Source organism: Pholcus phalangioides, unplaced genomic scaffold (genome assembly GCF_987345545.1).
Source record: "Pholcus phalangioides strain wild (caught in Gottingen) unplaced genomic scaffold, Ppha-v1.0 ptg000032l_1, whole genome shotgun sequence".
Classification (NCBI taxonomy): domain Eukaryota; kingdom Metazoa; phylum Arthropoda; class Arachnida; order Araneae; family Pholcidae; genus Pholcus; species Pholcus phalangioides.
This window is the reverse complement of record NW_028301622.1, coordinates 7,868,899-7,886,030: the sequence shown is the minus strand read 5'-3', so window position 1 is coordinate 7,886,030 and position 17,132 is coordinate 7,868,899. Positions and strand designations below refer to the sequence as shown.

The window sequence follows — 17,132 nt, the reverse complement described above, 5'->3', positions numbered from 1 at the left end:
AAACTTTTTTAATTCATAGGCTTGTTACTGACACATTACTTTTATTTGTACAAGGAACAGAAAGATATTTAAATATGATTCCAAACTTCACATATTATTGATTATGAAAAAAAAAGTCCACCGTTAATATAGCATTATTTCTCCATGCTTATGCTGTAACCACCTGTATTTGGATCCTGAATAACTTTAAAATTATCTGTTGACAAACCGAAAGGATTTAGAACCATGTTTCCAAGTTGCTTAAGTTTGCCTGTGTGTGAAAAAGTGAAAAGAAAAAAAATTTTGTTTAAAACACACAAGGATAACAAATTAACAACTTATAAAAGGAAGTGATTGAAAGCGATAAGTAAGGTTGGGTGACAAATAAAACAGTTCTTTTGAATTGTATTATTTCATATTTAACTAGCAAACATTTCCAGCACTGTCTGGGTATTCTCAATATTCTGAGAACCATAAAAAAGCAGCAAACCATTGCAGGGGAATAAATATATCTGAAGTGCATTTTGAAGGTCACAATAACCAAAGTAAACATTCCTCATTGTTTTTCAAACATTACACAGAAACAGACTTCACAGAAGGTTCACTACACGCTCGTTCAACATGTGTGTGTTCAACAACACACATTCCAACATGTACCAATTTGTTAGAAGTTCTGCAGAGGAATATGAATGTGGTGCACGTCTGGTTTGGTAGTAGTCATTGTTGAGGATCATACATGTGGCCCTAGGCATAGCCTCACATCCTGAGGACCTGTCGGACCAGACAAGGCCACGGCTCTGTCCCTTCCAAGATTTTTAGCCCTTCACCCATGTGAATTGGACCATGCTGGGAAAGGATTTCAGAATTTTTTTTCAACTACCTTTTTTTTCCAGTTATTTTATTCTTCTAGCCACCTCCGAGTTTGTTGCAATCAAAAATAAATTTCAATTCGGAAGCTCTATGTGTCTCAAGAGAAAATACAGGAAGAGGGGGAGGTGACAAATTGATGAATTTGTCATCACCAACATACAGATGTTTTGCAAACATGTGCCAAGAAGGAGGGTTCGATTGTTGGCGGTAATGACGATGGATTAAAGATGTGTTGACAATCAATTCACTCTTTTTGCATTTTGATTGGATAAACAAGTGGGTTCAGAAATGGTATGATACAATTAGGTTATTGATAGGCGATTTCTAAATCGAAAGTCGATCAAACTCTATTTTAGCCAACTGCTGTTTGTCTATTTTTCTCTTTACAATGTCAGCAAAACAGAAAGATTGGGCTTGACTTTGGATGGGAAAAAAAGAAGAAAAAAATTAATGTGTGAACTCTCTTATAAAGACTGGAATTTCAAAGAAGTACAGGATTCAAAATATTACACTGAGTCCTGTAATCAAAGATCTGCAAAAGATCATTTCTATGACAAGTGGTTCCTGCAGCACATTCTACCATCCCGAAAATATTTCAGAGAAGCAAAATTGATATGGAATGTTATCCTACATCACTTCTACGGAATCTTATATATGCCAAAATGTTGCGATGAAGCAAACAAAATAAGTGTCCTTTATGGAAATAATCAACAAAGATGGAAAGACTATCTTATTTTTCATTTCCTGTATTTTTTTCAGTCTCTCCCATTTAAGAACTTTTGATTTTACGAACAAATTATCATATTTGTATGGTTCACAAAAACAAGCAATAACTGTATTTCTACATGGTTTCTTTCATACTTATTATGGCCAAGGCTGGACAAATCCCAGATACCAGCTTGCCATTGGCGACTAAAAAAATTGGTATTGGAGACTAAAATTTTCTTTTGTATAGTTACTAAATTGCAGGCGGAGAGCAGCACAAAATATCTGGAATTTATAGTTAGCTTATCAGCCAACATGAAAGATGGTTATTATGCCCTGGGAAAAAGTCAAAAGAAGCCTTATTTTAGACTTTTTTTCCTTCTGGTAAAAAAATTTCTTGGCATTTAGATTTTTTCTCGATTTGTCCAGCCCTGATTTTGGATAATCACTGATTCATTGCATTTACTGTAACATACATATATAAAATTTGGCAGAGATCAGTCTGAAATTGTAGGTCTATATAGAGAATGTACACGCAAAGAAAATGAATTTTATGTTTATAGATGACAGGATCAGAACTATTACTATGTAGAAGAGCAACCAATACAATGGAACTAGACCCCAAGCTTCAAGAGGTAAGCTAATTATATGCATTAACATCTAGAGCCAGGATGGCTCTTATTTCTTGTTCTTGTACGGAGAGAATCATACAAACATCCTGAATTTGCATTTCAGTTATAAGTCACATACCATTTATTATGACTATATCTAGGCATGACACCGTGAAACAAGCAACCAAAAACATTTCTAAGACATGATAAACTACAAGCAACATTTATTAGAACTTATACATAAAATAAAAACTTGAAATTTAAATTCTGAAAATACAATAATGAAAAAATCACTTACCAAACATCTCAGCCTTGAGTTTTTCATTTTTTTCATTGATTTCACCGGGTAATGTCTAAAACATAGGAAATTTAAAATGTGAGAGTGGAAGATTTCAATAAAAAATTACTCGTTATATTTTAATTTTTTTTAATGAAAAAATAGATGGCATAAAATGTGCCGGGTTCCTGGGAACACTGCAGTTATAACAATGGGAACTACTGACTTTTAAGTCTAAATTATCATTATTGTTTTATTTTTTTTGACAAAGCATGTATAGTTATTGAACACATTTAGACATATGATGTCTGATAAGGGGCCGTTCAACTATCATCGATCATCGTCAACGTCATCATCGATGGGGGGGGGGGGGGGGTTGGATAATGCTTACGTCATCAACCACCTTTTATGAAAATATGAAATATTTTCAATGGCATCTTACTCGGTGCGCCAAAAAACGAGAAAAACCATTCGATAGTTTGTGGGCAATTGAAGTAACATCCCCCTGGAAATGTGTCCGGGTCGCTTAAGTGCTCTGGAACTGTGCCACGCATCACTTACATAATCTGAGAATGTGCCGCAGGTAATTTGAGTGATGTAGAACCGCACTGGGGGCCAGTTAAGTGCTCTAAAACTATGTCACATGTTACTCAAGGGATCTCTAAATGTGTCACAGATCGCTTAAGTGTTCTGGAACTGTGTCTCGGGTCATTTAAGTGGTCTGAAAATATGCCATGGGCCACTTAAATGTTCTGGAATTGTACCACGGGACACTTAAGCGATCTGTAAATGTGCTTAGTTAGCTTTTACAAAATGAGGTTTGAGGAAGGCAGGCCACATCGGATAACCCCCAGGATCATATTTGGTCCGCGGGCCAAGGAACTTTGTCATTTATCATTATATGGCTAAGAGGGTGGGTCGCAATGAATTTATTACAGATAAATTTTGAGTTCATAGCCTTCAAATAACATTGAAATTAACAGAAATTGATTATAACAACATATAAAGGTATTTTCTTTCGAAATTTTAATTAAAAAAATTTTTTTTATGCAGTAAAAAAATAAATTTTTGATCGTGGGAGGGGGGCACAAGAGAGCCCCCCCCCCTGCATACGTTTCTGATCCCACCAATATGCGTTAGGTTTCAGAGGGGCAGAGCTGATGACAAAATTTTGCTGACAAATGGGGGGGGGGGGTCAAAAATTGCTAAAAATTTGCTTACGTAATACTTGTGACGTAACCCCTAAGCTGATAAGAGAGACCCCTGGGGAAAATGTAGAGATACTCTCAAAAGCTTATAGAATTAGCATTAGTAAAATTTTCTGCACAAATTTAGCACCTGAGTGTGCGTGCCCGCGCGCGCACACACACACACACACACAAATGATGATAAAATTGTCTGTTTGTTATAATGAGAATACTAATTAATAGATACTTTAATATTGGTGCATATTTTGACTGTCTGAAAATTTCAATTCACTGCCATGCCCCAATATTAATTAACCTTAATTAAGGCAGGTTACAGCCTTACTTTAGATAGTGTGCCAAGTTTGATTTTTCAATTGGTATGGATCAAGTGGTTCCCAAATATGACATTTTTACATGCTGTCAAATTTACATGTAATTTTTTCAATGTACAAGGTGCCTCAAAAAAATTCATGAAACTAACATAGTAACATAACAAGGAAATTTCTTTGAAGTCTATTATACAGGCTTGTAACATATCATATTCAAACTCTTTTTGAAGCAAATTATAAATATGTATGTTAAAAGTTCATTCATATTATTTTAAAGGAAAGCAGCTGGTGCCTTTATTAGATTATAATACATTTATAAGACCACCTGTTCCTAGCATGATGAAGTGACTACTGCTGCTGCTTCTTTGTGAAGGAAATAAAAAAAAAGCCTATGAGGCAATACACCACTAACCACTACATTTAGATGTGTGATGTAATCCTCATTCATGAATTTTCTAAACATAGAACATCAGAATGTAGCCCAATGTAAGAATGAGAAATTTTGATACTGTATATAACTTTAAATAACTATGATACTTCTTGTGGAAAAATCTATAAATTCAGGCCACTTTTGAGATCTTTTTCTTTTTAAAATCACTTATACCATCTTATACTTAAATAGTAGATATACCATCAGAATGTACCCCAAGAATAAAAACGAGTTAAGAATGAAACATTATGGCTAATAATGAACCAACACGATATTTTTCAAGGAAAAACTAACGATTTTTAGTTGATTTTTTTGAGAAAAAACACTTGGTTAAAACCAAGGTCTAAAACAACCCTGCACATTTGGAATGAATTTGACCCATACCAGTTGAAAAACTTTACAAATTCACTCAGAATTTGTGGCCATAAATGCCTGTTTTTTGGCTATTTTCAAAATGGTTTGCAAAAATGTCTTTTTTGAACTTTTCCTGCCCTAAGTACATTTTAACATACTTTTCAGCTCATCAGTGAACTTCATAGGCCATAACCCACAAAACTTTGATATCTTGAGCATTTTGAGCATAAAAAAATGCGCTTTTTAAAAATTTTCCAACATGAGTATTAATTTTAATCTGAGAAAGCTTCCCCTCCATCCTCTTTCAGCCAAATTTGAACATGAACACATGGTCTGAGAGGTAGGGAATTTAGTATTGCCATGCATTAACTTTGCTTTGACTGGATGGTGTTGGACATGAATGATTTTGTTTCCGATGAATGCAGCCCTATGTTAGAAAAGCAGAGGAAAATTAGAATTTTTTTCCCTACATGGTTTCAATTATATGTCTCTCTGAGGCATTGGACAGCATTGTGTATGTATAGCTGACCGATGACTGCCCAAGAGGTCATCAATTGACATCATGACTCACACAGGACAAGGTAGGGGCAGTCAGGGCTCTGAGGGGGCCCTTTATTTTGATTTTATTTTTTTAAACCATAAATGCACAGCAAACCACCATGGCTATTTATTTTACATACATATTTGGTATTCAATTAAAATTACTTGAGACCTCAGGGGTGTGCAACAGATGCGACTACATAGGACACTGCTCTTGAAGGAGTCCCAAATATGTATGTGGTGATATAATAAAAGTGTAATTTTTTTACAATAACACAAGGTACCTATGTTTCAACTATAGAAATGATAATGATTATTCCAAATAATGCATCAAATTATCGAGACTCTACAGTATGCACCTCAATGCAAAATGACTGTTGACACTGATTTTTTTACTATAAAGATGGGAACTTACTGCACAAGCCTGTCTTGCTTCTCTGTTGTCTTTGTCTAATTCCAGAACTTTCTGATAGTCTTCAAGAGATCTCTCTAAATTTTCCAACTTGCGCTGAACATTAGCTCTTCTCAGAATTGCTTTTACATATGTTGGATTTAATTCTATAGCTGAAATGGAAAAGAAAACTGTAAAACCTTTCGAAGTTAAGTAGTAAAGGTATTCTATAAACAAGTATTAAAAAATATGAATCATTTATTTACTGTGACCATGAAATTTCTGGTTCAAGTACCAAAAGTTATGATAACAAGAATGGGGAGCAAAAATATATTTTTTACAAATGCAAATTTGAAATGATTTATCTTCATTGGCTGAGGTATCATAGTACAGTAAAATCCTTCTCAATGATCACCCCTTTTTTACAGCCGAATAATAGTTTCCCTTGTATAGTGAAAGAATGCATTTTAAACCCGGGCAAATACTCACAACACTTTTTATGGGCAAAATTGTTTGTCCTGCTGCTGGTGTCTGCAAAACTGGGGTTTAACTGTAATATAAATTACCTCAAATTAATGAACATCTTGAGACAGGTTAGTTTTAGCCTACTGTTGGGTAATTTGTTGCCCTTGCACTCTTGCACGTACAGTAGGGTTTCAGCTTGGCACTGCCGTAATGTAGTGCTAAGCCCTATTAGTTGAGGGCTATAGATCTGTGTATCCAACATAAAACCCCACGATGGGCACCTATCGAATCTGACCTGATTGGCACTCGACTCAGGGATTTATCCATTTTGCCCTGCTCTTTTCATACTGGGCAGGTTTGTAGCATTGAATTTACTAAATAATCCTGTATATACCTTAGGGATGGGCCAGAGTTGCACCAGAATCATTACCTCAAATTAATCAATTATCAGGAATGCACTCATATGAATTACAAGAGAGATTTTCTGTGGACCAATGCATCAATAGAGTCAATAGAGTGGCAGAAGGTGGGGAGAAGCGAGGTCATGACTTAGTTCATTTAGAAGGGTCACTCCCCTTATGGGTTCATATTTTTGCTCTTCCAAGAGTGACAAGGATCTCCCTCAACAAGGATTGACTCTACATACTTATGTTCCACAGCTGACCTTGTTTGAAAACTACACACACAAAAGTAAGTTTTTCATTGATCATTGATCATTTTTGTCGCACCACGGTCATTTTCTGCACACGAGGGCTAATTAAACCGGGACCTACAATTTATTGTGATTCCGAACGGCAGGCTTGCTTTTTATACTCATCGAGAGGTTGGCGCGCTAACCCCTCAATGGGGGAACTCCCTGTGGTAGCAGTTTTTTTGCTGCAGTTTTTTTGTCAAGTCGCCGTTTTTTGTTGTACAAAGTTTTTCATACAATAAGTGTCATTTCCCCCGCCCCATTTACTACAATTTTCATACCCATTTAAGAAATTTTGCAATTGACAATAAATTTTTGAAAATATCAATGGACACAGAAAACATTCATGGAAAAGTATGCTCTCTAATAAATACAATAAAACCTCTCTTTTGCAGACACAGGCGAGCCAAAAAAAAAAAATGGTAATAAAAGATTGATGACCATTAATCAGGGGTTTGACATGCATGCTTCTATTATACACAAGGGAAATTATTATTTGACCCTAAAAGAGGGATGATCACACCTAAGAGGTGGCCATTAAAATGGTTTCTTATGCCTCATGTCATTGTTATTCTCTTGCTAGCCAAAATTTCCCCTGAACTGTCATAAATTCAATTCAAGCACAGACTTAAAAAAATAAATGGTCATACCTTTGTTGCAGTCAAGAACAGCTTCCTCCTTCTTTTCCTAAACAAAAAAAAATTATTAGAGAATTTAAAAAGTATTAAAATTTTACTAAAAAAACATTGCCAGATTTTGTGGCCATTTAGTATTACATTAACAGAATTTTGTCATTTTTCACAACCCCTCCTGTTAGCAAAACCAAGCAAAGCACTAACTCCTTCCCCTTGTCAACCAAACTGAGTAAGCTGGGTCAGAGCCTCCTAGACTGGTACTGGTCCCCCATCCAGGAGACTTTACTGAACACCATAGACGTATGCAGTGGCACAGGGGTTTTTTGCCCCCCCCCCCCCCCAAAGCATGGAAAATTTAAATAATACTTTGGCAAAAAAGTGTTCACATATTATTTCAATCAATTTTTATTAATTTGAAATACTTTTGAAAGCTAGTGACTTAAAAATTCTCTAGATAATTTACTGTGCCCTCACCAAACCTTTGAACTACCAGTTTGCCCCCTGCCTCCTAAAGAAAAACTTGAAAACAACTCTATCCCCCTAAAATTTTCTGTCTCCTAAAGATTGCCACCCTTTAGCATTGATCTTGCTATAACCGATGTCTGTAAAACTTGACAGTACCATTGGTTCCCCCTGCCCCAGGCCAAGTGATGTTCCGAAGCCCCCTTTACTTGACTGCAAGTACCAGATGGACAAGGTCTTTCCAATTTACATACATACACTTTCTAATAATAAATCATTTCCCTGATTCTTATATACAGGGTGTTGGTCAAAATCTGTCCAGAATTTTTTTATATGGTCCTGTTTTTGTGAAAGTTTTCCTTGTTTTTGAGAAAACTGTAATTAATTTTGTGAAAATAAGTAATTTTGTGGGAAGCAAAATAAGCTAGTTAATTAATCGCAAAAGAAAGGAAATGCCAAATTATGGTTTCATTAATTTGTATTTTGTGAAGGGCCGGTTTTTCAAATTCGAATTTTATGAAGGGTCTGGAAGAAAGACAAAATTTCAGCTGGATAGACTCCTTGAAATATACTTTTTTTTTACAACAGAGAGACAAGGCCCAAGGATGGTGTAACTTTGGATGTGGTCACATAACTGCATGACTCATAGGCTGGACCACCATTATTCCCTATTTTGGTCATTCTCATTGCACATTTTAGAACCATGCAGAATGGCTGAAAGGAAAAAAAATAACTGTTTATATTTTTCCGTGATCATATTTCCCCACCCCATTAGCCCAGATAATCAATGTTCTATTGTAATTTAATGACCCACCTATTTTCCCTCACACACACAATTCCATGAAACTATATTTTTTCTTTTTTTTACAATAATATGAATTGATTAATTTTCAAATACAACAGGCAGAGAACAGGAATTTAGGAACTTACGAGACTGACTTTTACAGCAGCTCGATTTGCATACAGGATCGATCTCTCAGATACAAACTCTAAAGGACATTTATTCAAAGCCTGGGTGTACAGCTTAATCGCTTCCTTAAAACTTTGATTCCTGTACAAATCGTTTCCTTCATTTTTCAATTTGTTAGCTTCTGTCCTAAGTTCCTGCAAACAAAGAATTGTTCAGAAAACAACACAGGTACCAGAATGCAAGTAAAATATTCAATTAAACTTATAAGTAAAAAATTCAAGCATTCGCTCATATCAACAAATGCACTTTAGTAAGACCCCCCCCCCCCGCCAACGCAGAATGTACCGAAATCTGCAACGTACGTCGCAGAACAATTACTGTTACTGCAGAACAATTTGGAAGAATTTTAAGAAAACGTGCAAAAAACACTATTACATGTATGGGGATTTTTAGTGCACAACAATTTCCAATCAGTCAAGGGCTCATCGCAGAACAGTGCTAAAAATTCTGCTTTGGGGGTAAGACCTTATTATAATGCCAAATCACTTTCAGTGTCAAGCTGGCTCAGGGCACGTTTCTCATAGGTTTGGACCCTGAGCAAATATGAATTTTTTTGCCCCCCCCCCCCCATATATAACTTTCTTTGAGGTAGAGGTGCAGCGAAAGACCTGCACCCATAATACAAAAAAGCGGTCCGTTTCAAGGCCCTTAAATATTTGTGGACCCCGGACACTTGCAAGAAATAGGCCCTGTCTATAACATCAGTTTTGTAAAAGTCCTGTCAGCACAATTAGCAGACAGTTTTACTTGTTCTTAAGTCAACCCATTTATGAAGTCATTTTCAGTCTGTCCACAAAGGTGGCGTTATATAGTGGTCTGACTTGGTATACCTGTGAAAGAATATTAAATGTGATAATTACTAAGTAGCATCATGCAAAATGGAAACAAATGAAGACAAAAACATTATCTCAAAATTTTATATATGTATGTGTGTATATATATATATATTGAATTTTTCTGTCAATATATTAGGTGGGGAACAAAGTTCTTGCCAGGAAATGATAGGTAGTGCCAGATGAGCTGCAGCAGTCATGCTTACAGTCTAATTTACATGATCCCGATCATTTTGGGAACATTAAAGTGTGTTCTAGTAGTACACAAAATTTTGTTTGTTGTTTTTAGGTGTAATATGAGAACGTGTAAAATGCCTGTTGAAAAATCTAAAATTTGTCACATCATTCAGTTCCACTGAAAATCCAAAATTACTGCTTTCAGGACTGCAACCGCAATAAATTCAGTCTCAGGAGAGTCCCCTGTAAGTGCCAGAACAGTGGGATACTGTTTTTACTATGGGCATTCTCCTTGACAATCCAGATGGGGGAAAAAAAAATCCAAAAAAAAGTCACCAGATGCGCACTGAAACACAAGAAGGTCATAGTGTCTGTCTGGTGAGATTACCATGGATTAATCTCCTATGACTTTCTTATGAAAAGATATTTCTTACTTTTTTTCCAAACAATAAATTTCTGGCAAGAACTTTGTTCCCTACCTAATAAAATGAAGGACCCACTAGGTCAGGGCAGTAACTGGGGCGGGGGAAGCAGGGGGCAATTGCCCTGGCAGCAAAATTTGGTGGGAACAAAAAACACTGTTATAAAATTAACAAATTTTAAAAATTGTGGGGCAGCAAAATAATGTTTGCCCTGCGTGAAAAAAATCCTAGTTATGGCCCTGCTTTAGGTTACATACAGGGAGCTCTCCACCATGTAATACTGTGTCACTAAAAAAAGTGTGGAAATGAACACTGCTGTATATGCAGCTATAGTGTGATTTGTGTCTTGTGAGAGGGGGGGGGGGCATTTTTCTGATTAAATTTTGTGAAAGTCTAGAAAACTAACCCAAATTTTAGCTAAACAGACCTCTCCCTACCCAACTAAAAAGGTTCCTCATTCTTTAGAAAATGTTAATCCTTTAAAGATATTTAACATTGGGCAAACTTTCATGTGGCATAAATACATGTTAATGTTTATATTTCCAGCTTGTGTTATGAAGTTTAAAATTCAGTTTGAACCCATTGTGATTCTCTGTGTGGGAAGAAGGTAGATGTTAGCGAATAAAACCCATTAGCACATTTTGTATACTATTTTGTACATTTCTAAAAAAAGGGAACTTTAAAAAAAAAGAATCTTCTGTTTTGAATTGTTGTTTCGGAATTTTATTTTTCACTTTTGCACACAACCTAAAGTCTTTTCAGGATTCATTTGATTCCACAGATAATAAAAGTATTTAAATTCAATTGATATACTTAAAAATGACAGCAAACACAATAGGCGGGTCATCATATCATTATTGCATGAAATTGGCCTACCTCAAGTTTTTCACTCGAAACATCTTTATAACATTCTTTTAAATAGTCATCATCGTACTCAACATCACTATCGATAGAGTCCTTAGCTTCAGAAAACTCATCATCATCATCATCTTCTTCTTCCTCTTCTTCTCTGCCATCATCATTATTAAGGGCATTCTCAACGATGGAATCAGTTTTTGAACTTTCCTTCAATGCCTCACTGCACGCCCTCATATTGAAAGCATATTCACTTTCTTCCTTTGATGACGTTCCAGCCTTACACGGATCTTTGCAGTCCAGCTTGTCATGGGATTCTGCCATTGTATTATAGGTCTGAAAAAAATCATATAGTGAATAACTCTGTGGTTCATATATATAACAAAAATATGACAGGAGGTCAACAAATAATTTAAATGATACAAGTAGTGTAGGGCTCAGACCTGTTGAAAATTATAGGAGAATAATCATGAAATTTAAGATAAGAGACAAAAATTTTCTGAACATGAAGAACAGTTCATATCAGGGGTTCTCAAACTGTGTACCTCTGCGCACCACCAACCTTTGTCGGGGGAGCCGTGGAGAAGTGGCCCTGACAAAGGTTTATCACTCTTTGTTACACTGTTCTTGGGAGCCACTGATAAGCTTTGGATAGGAAAAAAGGGTGCCACAGGTGGAAAAAGTTTGAGAACCCCTGTGGTCTATACCAAAAACCTCTTTAGAAGGTAGAAAAAATATTTAGTTAAACTTATTCAATTTTCTAACACAAATCTGTATATTTTACTTCAAAAATAAATTAAATAATAGCAAAACCCATTTAACATTGAATAAATTCATGCAAGATCAAGAAACACTAGGGTCAGCTCCTAAAGAGGCAGCAAAAGCAGACGCAGTCCTAGAAAATTGCAAGCCATTAACTTTCTTTCTTCAAATGGATTCGATACCAACTTAATGCCATTGAATCAGATGAATTTTTATATTTATTAAACTCATATTATTAATCAAATGAATTTTTTAAATTAAAAAAATAGTTTCAAAAGCACTATTAAAAAAACTGTCTTGTAAAATATAAGTCATATGATCCCCCTTGTATGTAGACATCAATCTTTCATTTTGGTGCATGAGAGTGAAGCCCTCAAAGAGAGCGCCTATTCTATGTTCCTACTAACTTTGTTCCTCATGTAAAGAAAAGCATGTGTGATACTCAAAATGATTGGTGAAAGCACATTTCACCTCTCCTACAGTACCAAACTGCCAAAAATATAGTCCTTTGTTGTTTGCCCCTCGTACCATAAAATACCTCATAATTATTATTTTTTCATTTATTCAGTATTATTTAAGTTATCTGGAATACGAGCCACTGTGGTGGTCGAGTGGTCATAGTGACGGACTCGTATCGCAAGGATCTGGGTTTGAACCCCATCGTCGCCACAGTGGTGGTCGGCTGAAGTTGGTTTCCTGTGGTGCAAATGCGAACCGATCTCCCCATTAAAAAGTCTCGCAGCAGGCCTACAACGATAAATTATTCAATCATTACACTTCATTCATAGTTAGAAAAACTGGGGGCAGGTGGCAGCACTACACATAACACGCATTACACAGAAACAAACTTCACATCAGGTTTCACTACACGTGCATGCACATTCCCGCAAGTACCAATCTGTTAGAGGTTCTGCCGAGGAATATGGATGAGGTACATGTGTGGTTTAGTAGTAGTTATCTAGAATACAAAAAAACATTTTTTATAGATTGGTCAAAACATTTTTGCTGCTATGATTTCAGGTGGGTGCTAACAGAATACACCTTTCTCACTCAAACACATTATTGTCCCTCTTTAAAGGGAAGTATCATGAGTTGTTTTTTATTGTTATTATTCCTGGTCACAAACAGATTTGATATACACTTGTCTACACTTTTTCAAGAGTTCTTACAAAAGAAGTTTTCTTCTTTATGGTTTGATGACATAAATGAAATGTGTATGTCTTGGTGTCTTGTCTATTGTTTTGCAGAGACCCCTTTGACATACACCGGAAGAATGGGTCACTAATTGCAGTAAATATATGCATTTCCAACTTGCAGCTTGTTGGGAGACAGTGATATTGGTTTTGTCTGAGGCGACGAGTCGGAAAAAGTAAAAATCCCAGTCCAGGAGCCCCTGTTGCTGCATGTTGCGGTCATGGCTTGCAATGTACGAGTAAAAAAAAATGGCTCAGCAGAAACAGGATATCAACCACAGGTTAAAGTAAAGAAATGAAATACATACCGGACAACTCATGAAATTGGAATTGCTACAGCCCGTGAAAAATTACAAAATATTTAAATATACAGACCAGAAAAGAAAAACAAAAAACGGCAACATAACGATAGATTATTCATAATTCGTTTTATGTTATAATTAGTAGTATATTTGGTCCAGGAAAATCATATAGCGTAAATTACCTCAGAACAAAATTGTAGAATTTTGAGGTAAAAAAGTAATTATAAAAAATGAGTTGAGGGTTTCTCAGCATCTGCCGTAAAATAAGGTTTCACAAGCTTTTATAAAGACTATGGTACCCTAGACTTTGATCTTTGGCAGGCCCCTCAGACCAACCTTTCTCTCAAGCGCTCTTCTATAATAAACTTGTAGCATGAAAAAACAGAACAACAGAAGAATCGTCCCAGGCCTCCTGCGCTGGAGCCCTGTCATCCCAACTCTTGAGGAGGGTGCCATGTTAACGACAGAATGCCCATAGAATTTATTTATTTATTCTATATATACACACCTCTTTCTATTTTATCAGCTGTAAAATAAGGTCTTGCAAGCTTTTATAACAACCATGCCCCCCCCCACATCCAGCCGCAAGACCCCTAGCCTGGGATCGTTGGAGGACCCTCAGACCAACTTCTCTCTCTCTCAAGAGCAAAAAACAAAAAATTACAAGAATCAGCCCAGGCCACATTATCCAAACTCTTGAGGAGGGTGCCATAATAACAAACAGAATGCCTATCACTTTTTGAGATATATATAATTTTTTCTACTTTAATTAGTGTTATCAGCTTAACAAACAAAATTTGCAAAACAATGAAAAAATTTTATCACAGGAAAATTCTTTCACAACAAATTTTCAATCTCATGTTTGAGGAAAAAACTTATGTGTTCCTTGATACATAATGAATGGGCGGGTAAGTGAATCACAAGCAATAGAGATAAAGGGAGCTGAGTGATATCAAAAATTGGTACAGCGGTTTGTTTACATCAGGAGCCAAGATATCAGGAACAGAACGTTAGTAGTTAGAACATAGAGAAGAAAAATTAACTTAAAGAAAGGGTGGATGATTACTATACTTCTGGCTGCTCAGAGAAAAGCCTTCAAGCAGTATTGAAATTAACAGAAATTTTAATTTTCTAAAAATATTTTAGCATCAAAAAATAAATTTCAGATCGTCGGGGGGGGGGGGCATAGCGGGGTGAAGGGTTGGTAACCACCCTCCTGTAATGTTTGTCTTTGATCTAAATATACGTTAGGAGGTAGGGCAAAGTCGATGGGGGAGGGGAGTCAAAAATGGTTAAAATACTGATGTAATACTTGAACGGCCCCATACTGTTGTAATAACCACTCCATTAACAAAAGTTACATCATTTTGACACTCACAGAATAGCTGTATGTATTACTCGTGGTTTGTCAATATTTTGATACAGACATTAACAACAAATATGATTTGGTTCTTCTTATAGGTATAATTAAGCCTAGGATCATTTGCAAGATATTGCAATATTGGATTCATATTTCAATGCGTGCTGTTTTTTTATGAATGTTTTACAATTTCAATTTTAACTCATGATTTTCGCTTGAAATGAGCATAAAACCGATTGTTTTTTTTTGATTGAGACAATTATTTCCATTTTGCCTTTATACGCGTATTTTTTTCCTTCAAACCGAGCACAATTCTGGTTCTATCGCTCCAGACAATTTGCTGTTATACTGTTTGTATCTTAAATTATTCAAATAATAGCTTTTACTGAGAATGAAGTTGTTTAGGTTGTTGAGAATGTTGCTGGTCAAGTATACTGCATTGATCCCTCAACTGGGCGCAGTCCACAGGGGCCCTCATGGCCAGAACTTGGCAAATAGAGCAACAATCTAGGCACCAACCAGATATTTTAGGAACCAGACATATTTGTTTTTATCTGAGCTAGGCCTAGTAATCACACATACAAACTTCAAGGTGCAAATACCCCTTTTTTATTTGCCATGGTAATGTAGCTCCTGGGATTTGTCAAGCCATGCTCACATTACAATGGGCTCTAGTAAAATTTTTTAAAAGTAGTTAAATTGGTAAGTAGGCATTTCTAGCCAGAAAAAGGACACCCCCCCCCCCCGAGAAACTGTTTTTCCTTGGGGAAGATGCCTATGGGTCATTCAAGTATTACGCCTGCAAATTTTCAGAAATTTTTTACCCCTCGCCCTCAAGCAGCAAAAGTCTGCAAAACTCCGCCCCGTCAGCAAAATTTTGTCAGCTCTACCTCCTAACACATATTGTTGGGATCAGAGACGTACATGAAGAGAGGGAGGGGTGCATCTTTTGCACATTTAGAGAGATCCCTGGAGTGACATGCAGCACAGTTTTAGAGTAGTTAAGTGGTCCCTAGTGCAGTTCTACATCACTCAAGTTAGCAGCAGCATATTTCCAGATTACTTAAGTGGCCCGTGGCACAATTTCAGATCACTTGAATGATGAATGACACAGTTCCAGATCACCTAAGCTGCTCCGACACATTTCCAGATCACCTGGATGTGCAAAAGATTTAGAGATCACTAAAGTGGCTCTGTAAGAACTTATCAATAGGAAGAATGTTAGTTCAGGTGCCCCCAAACTAGTGAAAGGTTTTTCTCGTTTTGGCGCACCGAGTAAGATGCCATCAAGATTATTTCATATGTTTATGAAGGGAGGTCAATGACGTTAGCATCATTCCCCCCCCCCCCCTCCCATCGATGCTGACGTAATACTTGAATGATCCCCCATGCGGTTTTTTTGAGAAGGTCCTTGATCATTGTAATTCTATCGAGAGGATCATGTTACTTCAAAAAAATCACCAAATCTCGTTCGATATCACTTTTCTGTGAGTGTTTTATTTCAAATTAAGCGTGCTTAATCGCAATAGGAACGCCGAGTCCACATCGCTAACCTTCGGTTCAACAACATACATAAAAAAAAGCCAATTTTCCGTCCATGATTTTACTAATTTCGCCGATTGGCGTTCACCCTGGTTGTGAAATATTATTTTCAATGTCCATACCGGGATTCGAACTTAAACCTATACTTTAGAGGCTGGGTGAGCCACTCTAAAGCAAACTAACTTCAAGGAACTGAACCTTACTAAATGATAATAATTTGATTCAATAAAAGATACTTAATAAAAGTGAGCTCTTTGTCCATTTGTTTTTAAATTTAATGAATTTTAATGAACCATGAAATAAAAATAGGAATATGACTACCTACTGTGGTTACCAACTACTTGGAAACAGTCATGGAAAAAACGTAAACAAACAGTCACTTTCAGTTCAAGTTCGAGAGTGCAGCAGCATTGCGGATAAATTAAGCAAGACATTTGGCTGTTGGGTCATTTCCTGAAAATAGTTTGGGAAGTTTCAGAGTTGATAAGATGACCATATTTCCTCGAAAGAAATACGGGAAATTTAGATTCCAAATACGGGAAAATACGGGAAATTTAGATTCCAAATACGGGACATTGCCAATTATCGCCAATAATGACGCCAAATCCGAACAAAGTTGCCAAATATTGTTGAAATTCCGGAAAAAATCACAATCGCGGGAAATGAAGCATTACTGCAAATTACAGTGGATTAAAATATATTCCACGAAAAACAAAACGTTCTCCAAGACAAATGTGGGAGATTAATATTCTCATTTATAGTCGTAATCATCACAATATATTTTATGAGT

General features: G+C 36.2%; 1 protein-coding gene across 2 annotated transcripts; it reads right to left on the bottom strand.

Moving 5' to 3' along the window:
• Positions 1–10: 10 nt before the first annotated feature.
• On the bottom strand, positions 11–16,745 carry LOC149066862 (tetratricopeptide repeat protein 1-like). 2 transcript variants are annotated; one of them, XM_089253184.1, is made up of 7 exons: positions 16,668–16,744; positions 11,205–11,519; positions 8,857–9,030; positions 7,480–7,516; positions 5,698–5,846; positions 2,464–2,518; positions 11–250 (listed from the first exon to the last, which is right to left on the bottom strand). In XM_089253184.1, exons 2-7 carry the CDS (start codon positions 11,505–11,507, stop codon positions 135–137), a joined length of 834 nt encoding a protein of 277 aa, XP_089109310.1. In that variant the 5' UTR covers positions 11,508–11,519; positions 16,668–16,744; the 3' UTR covers positions 11–134. The 2 variants fall into 2 exon arrangements, with proteins under 2 accessions (XP_089109310.1, XP_089109309.1); XM_089253183.1 differs by having other exon boundaries at positions 15–250; positions 16,664–16,745.
• Between the last annotated feature and the right edge of the window lie 387 nt (positions 16,746–17,132).

Bases quoted from the DNA above. Each gene is read 5' to 3' on its own strand.
- LOC149066862 (XM_089253183.1), bottom strand. From the start codon at position 11,507: ATGGCAGAATCCCATGACAAGCTGGACTGCAAAGATCCGTGTAAGGCT. The intron at 7,517-8,856 runs GTAAGTTCCTAA...TTTTTTGTTTAG, and splicing joins CTGCTGTAAAAGTCAGTCTC to GAAAAGAAGGAGGAAGCTGT. The intron at 251-2,463 runs GTAAGTGATTTT...TTTCACACACAG, and splicing joins ACTCAAGGCTGAGATGTTTG to GCAAACTTAAGCAACTTGGA.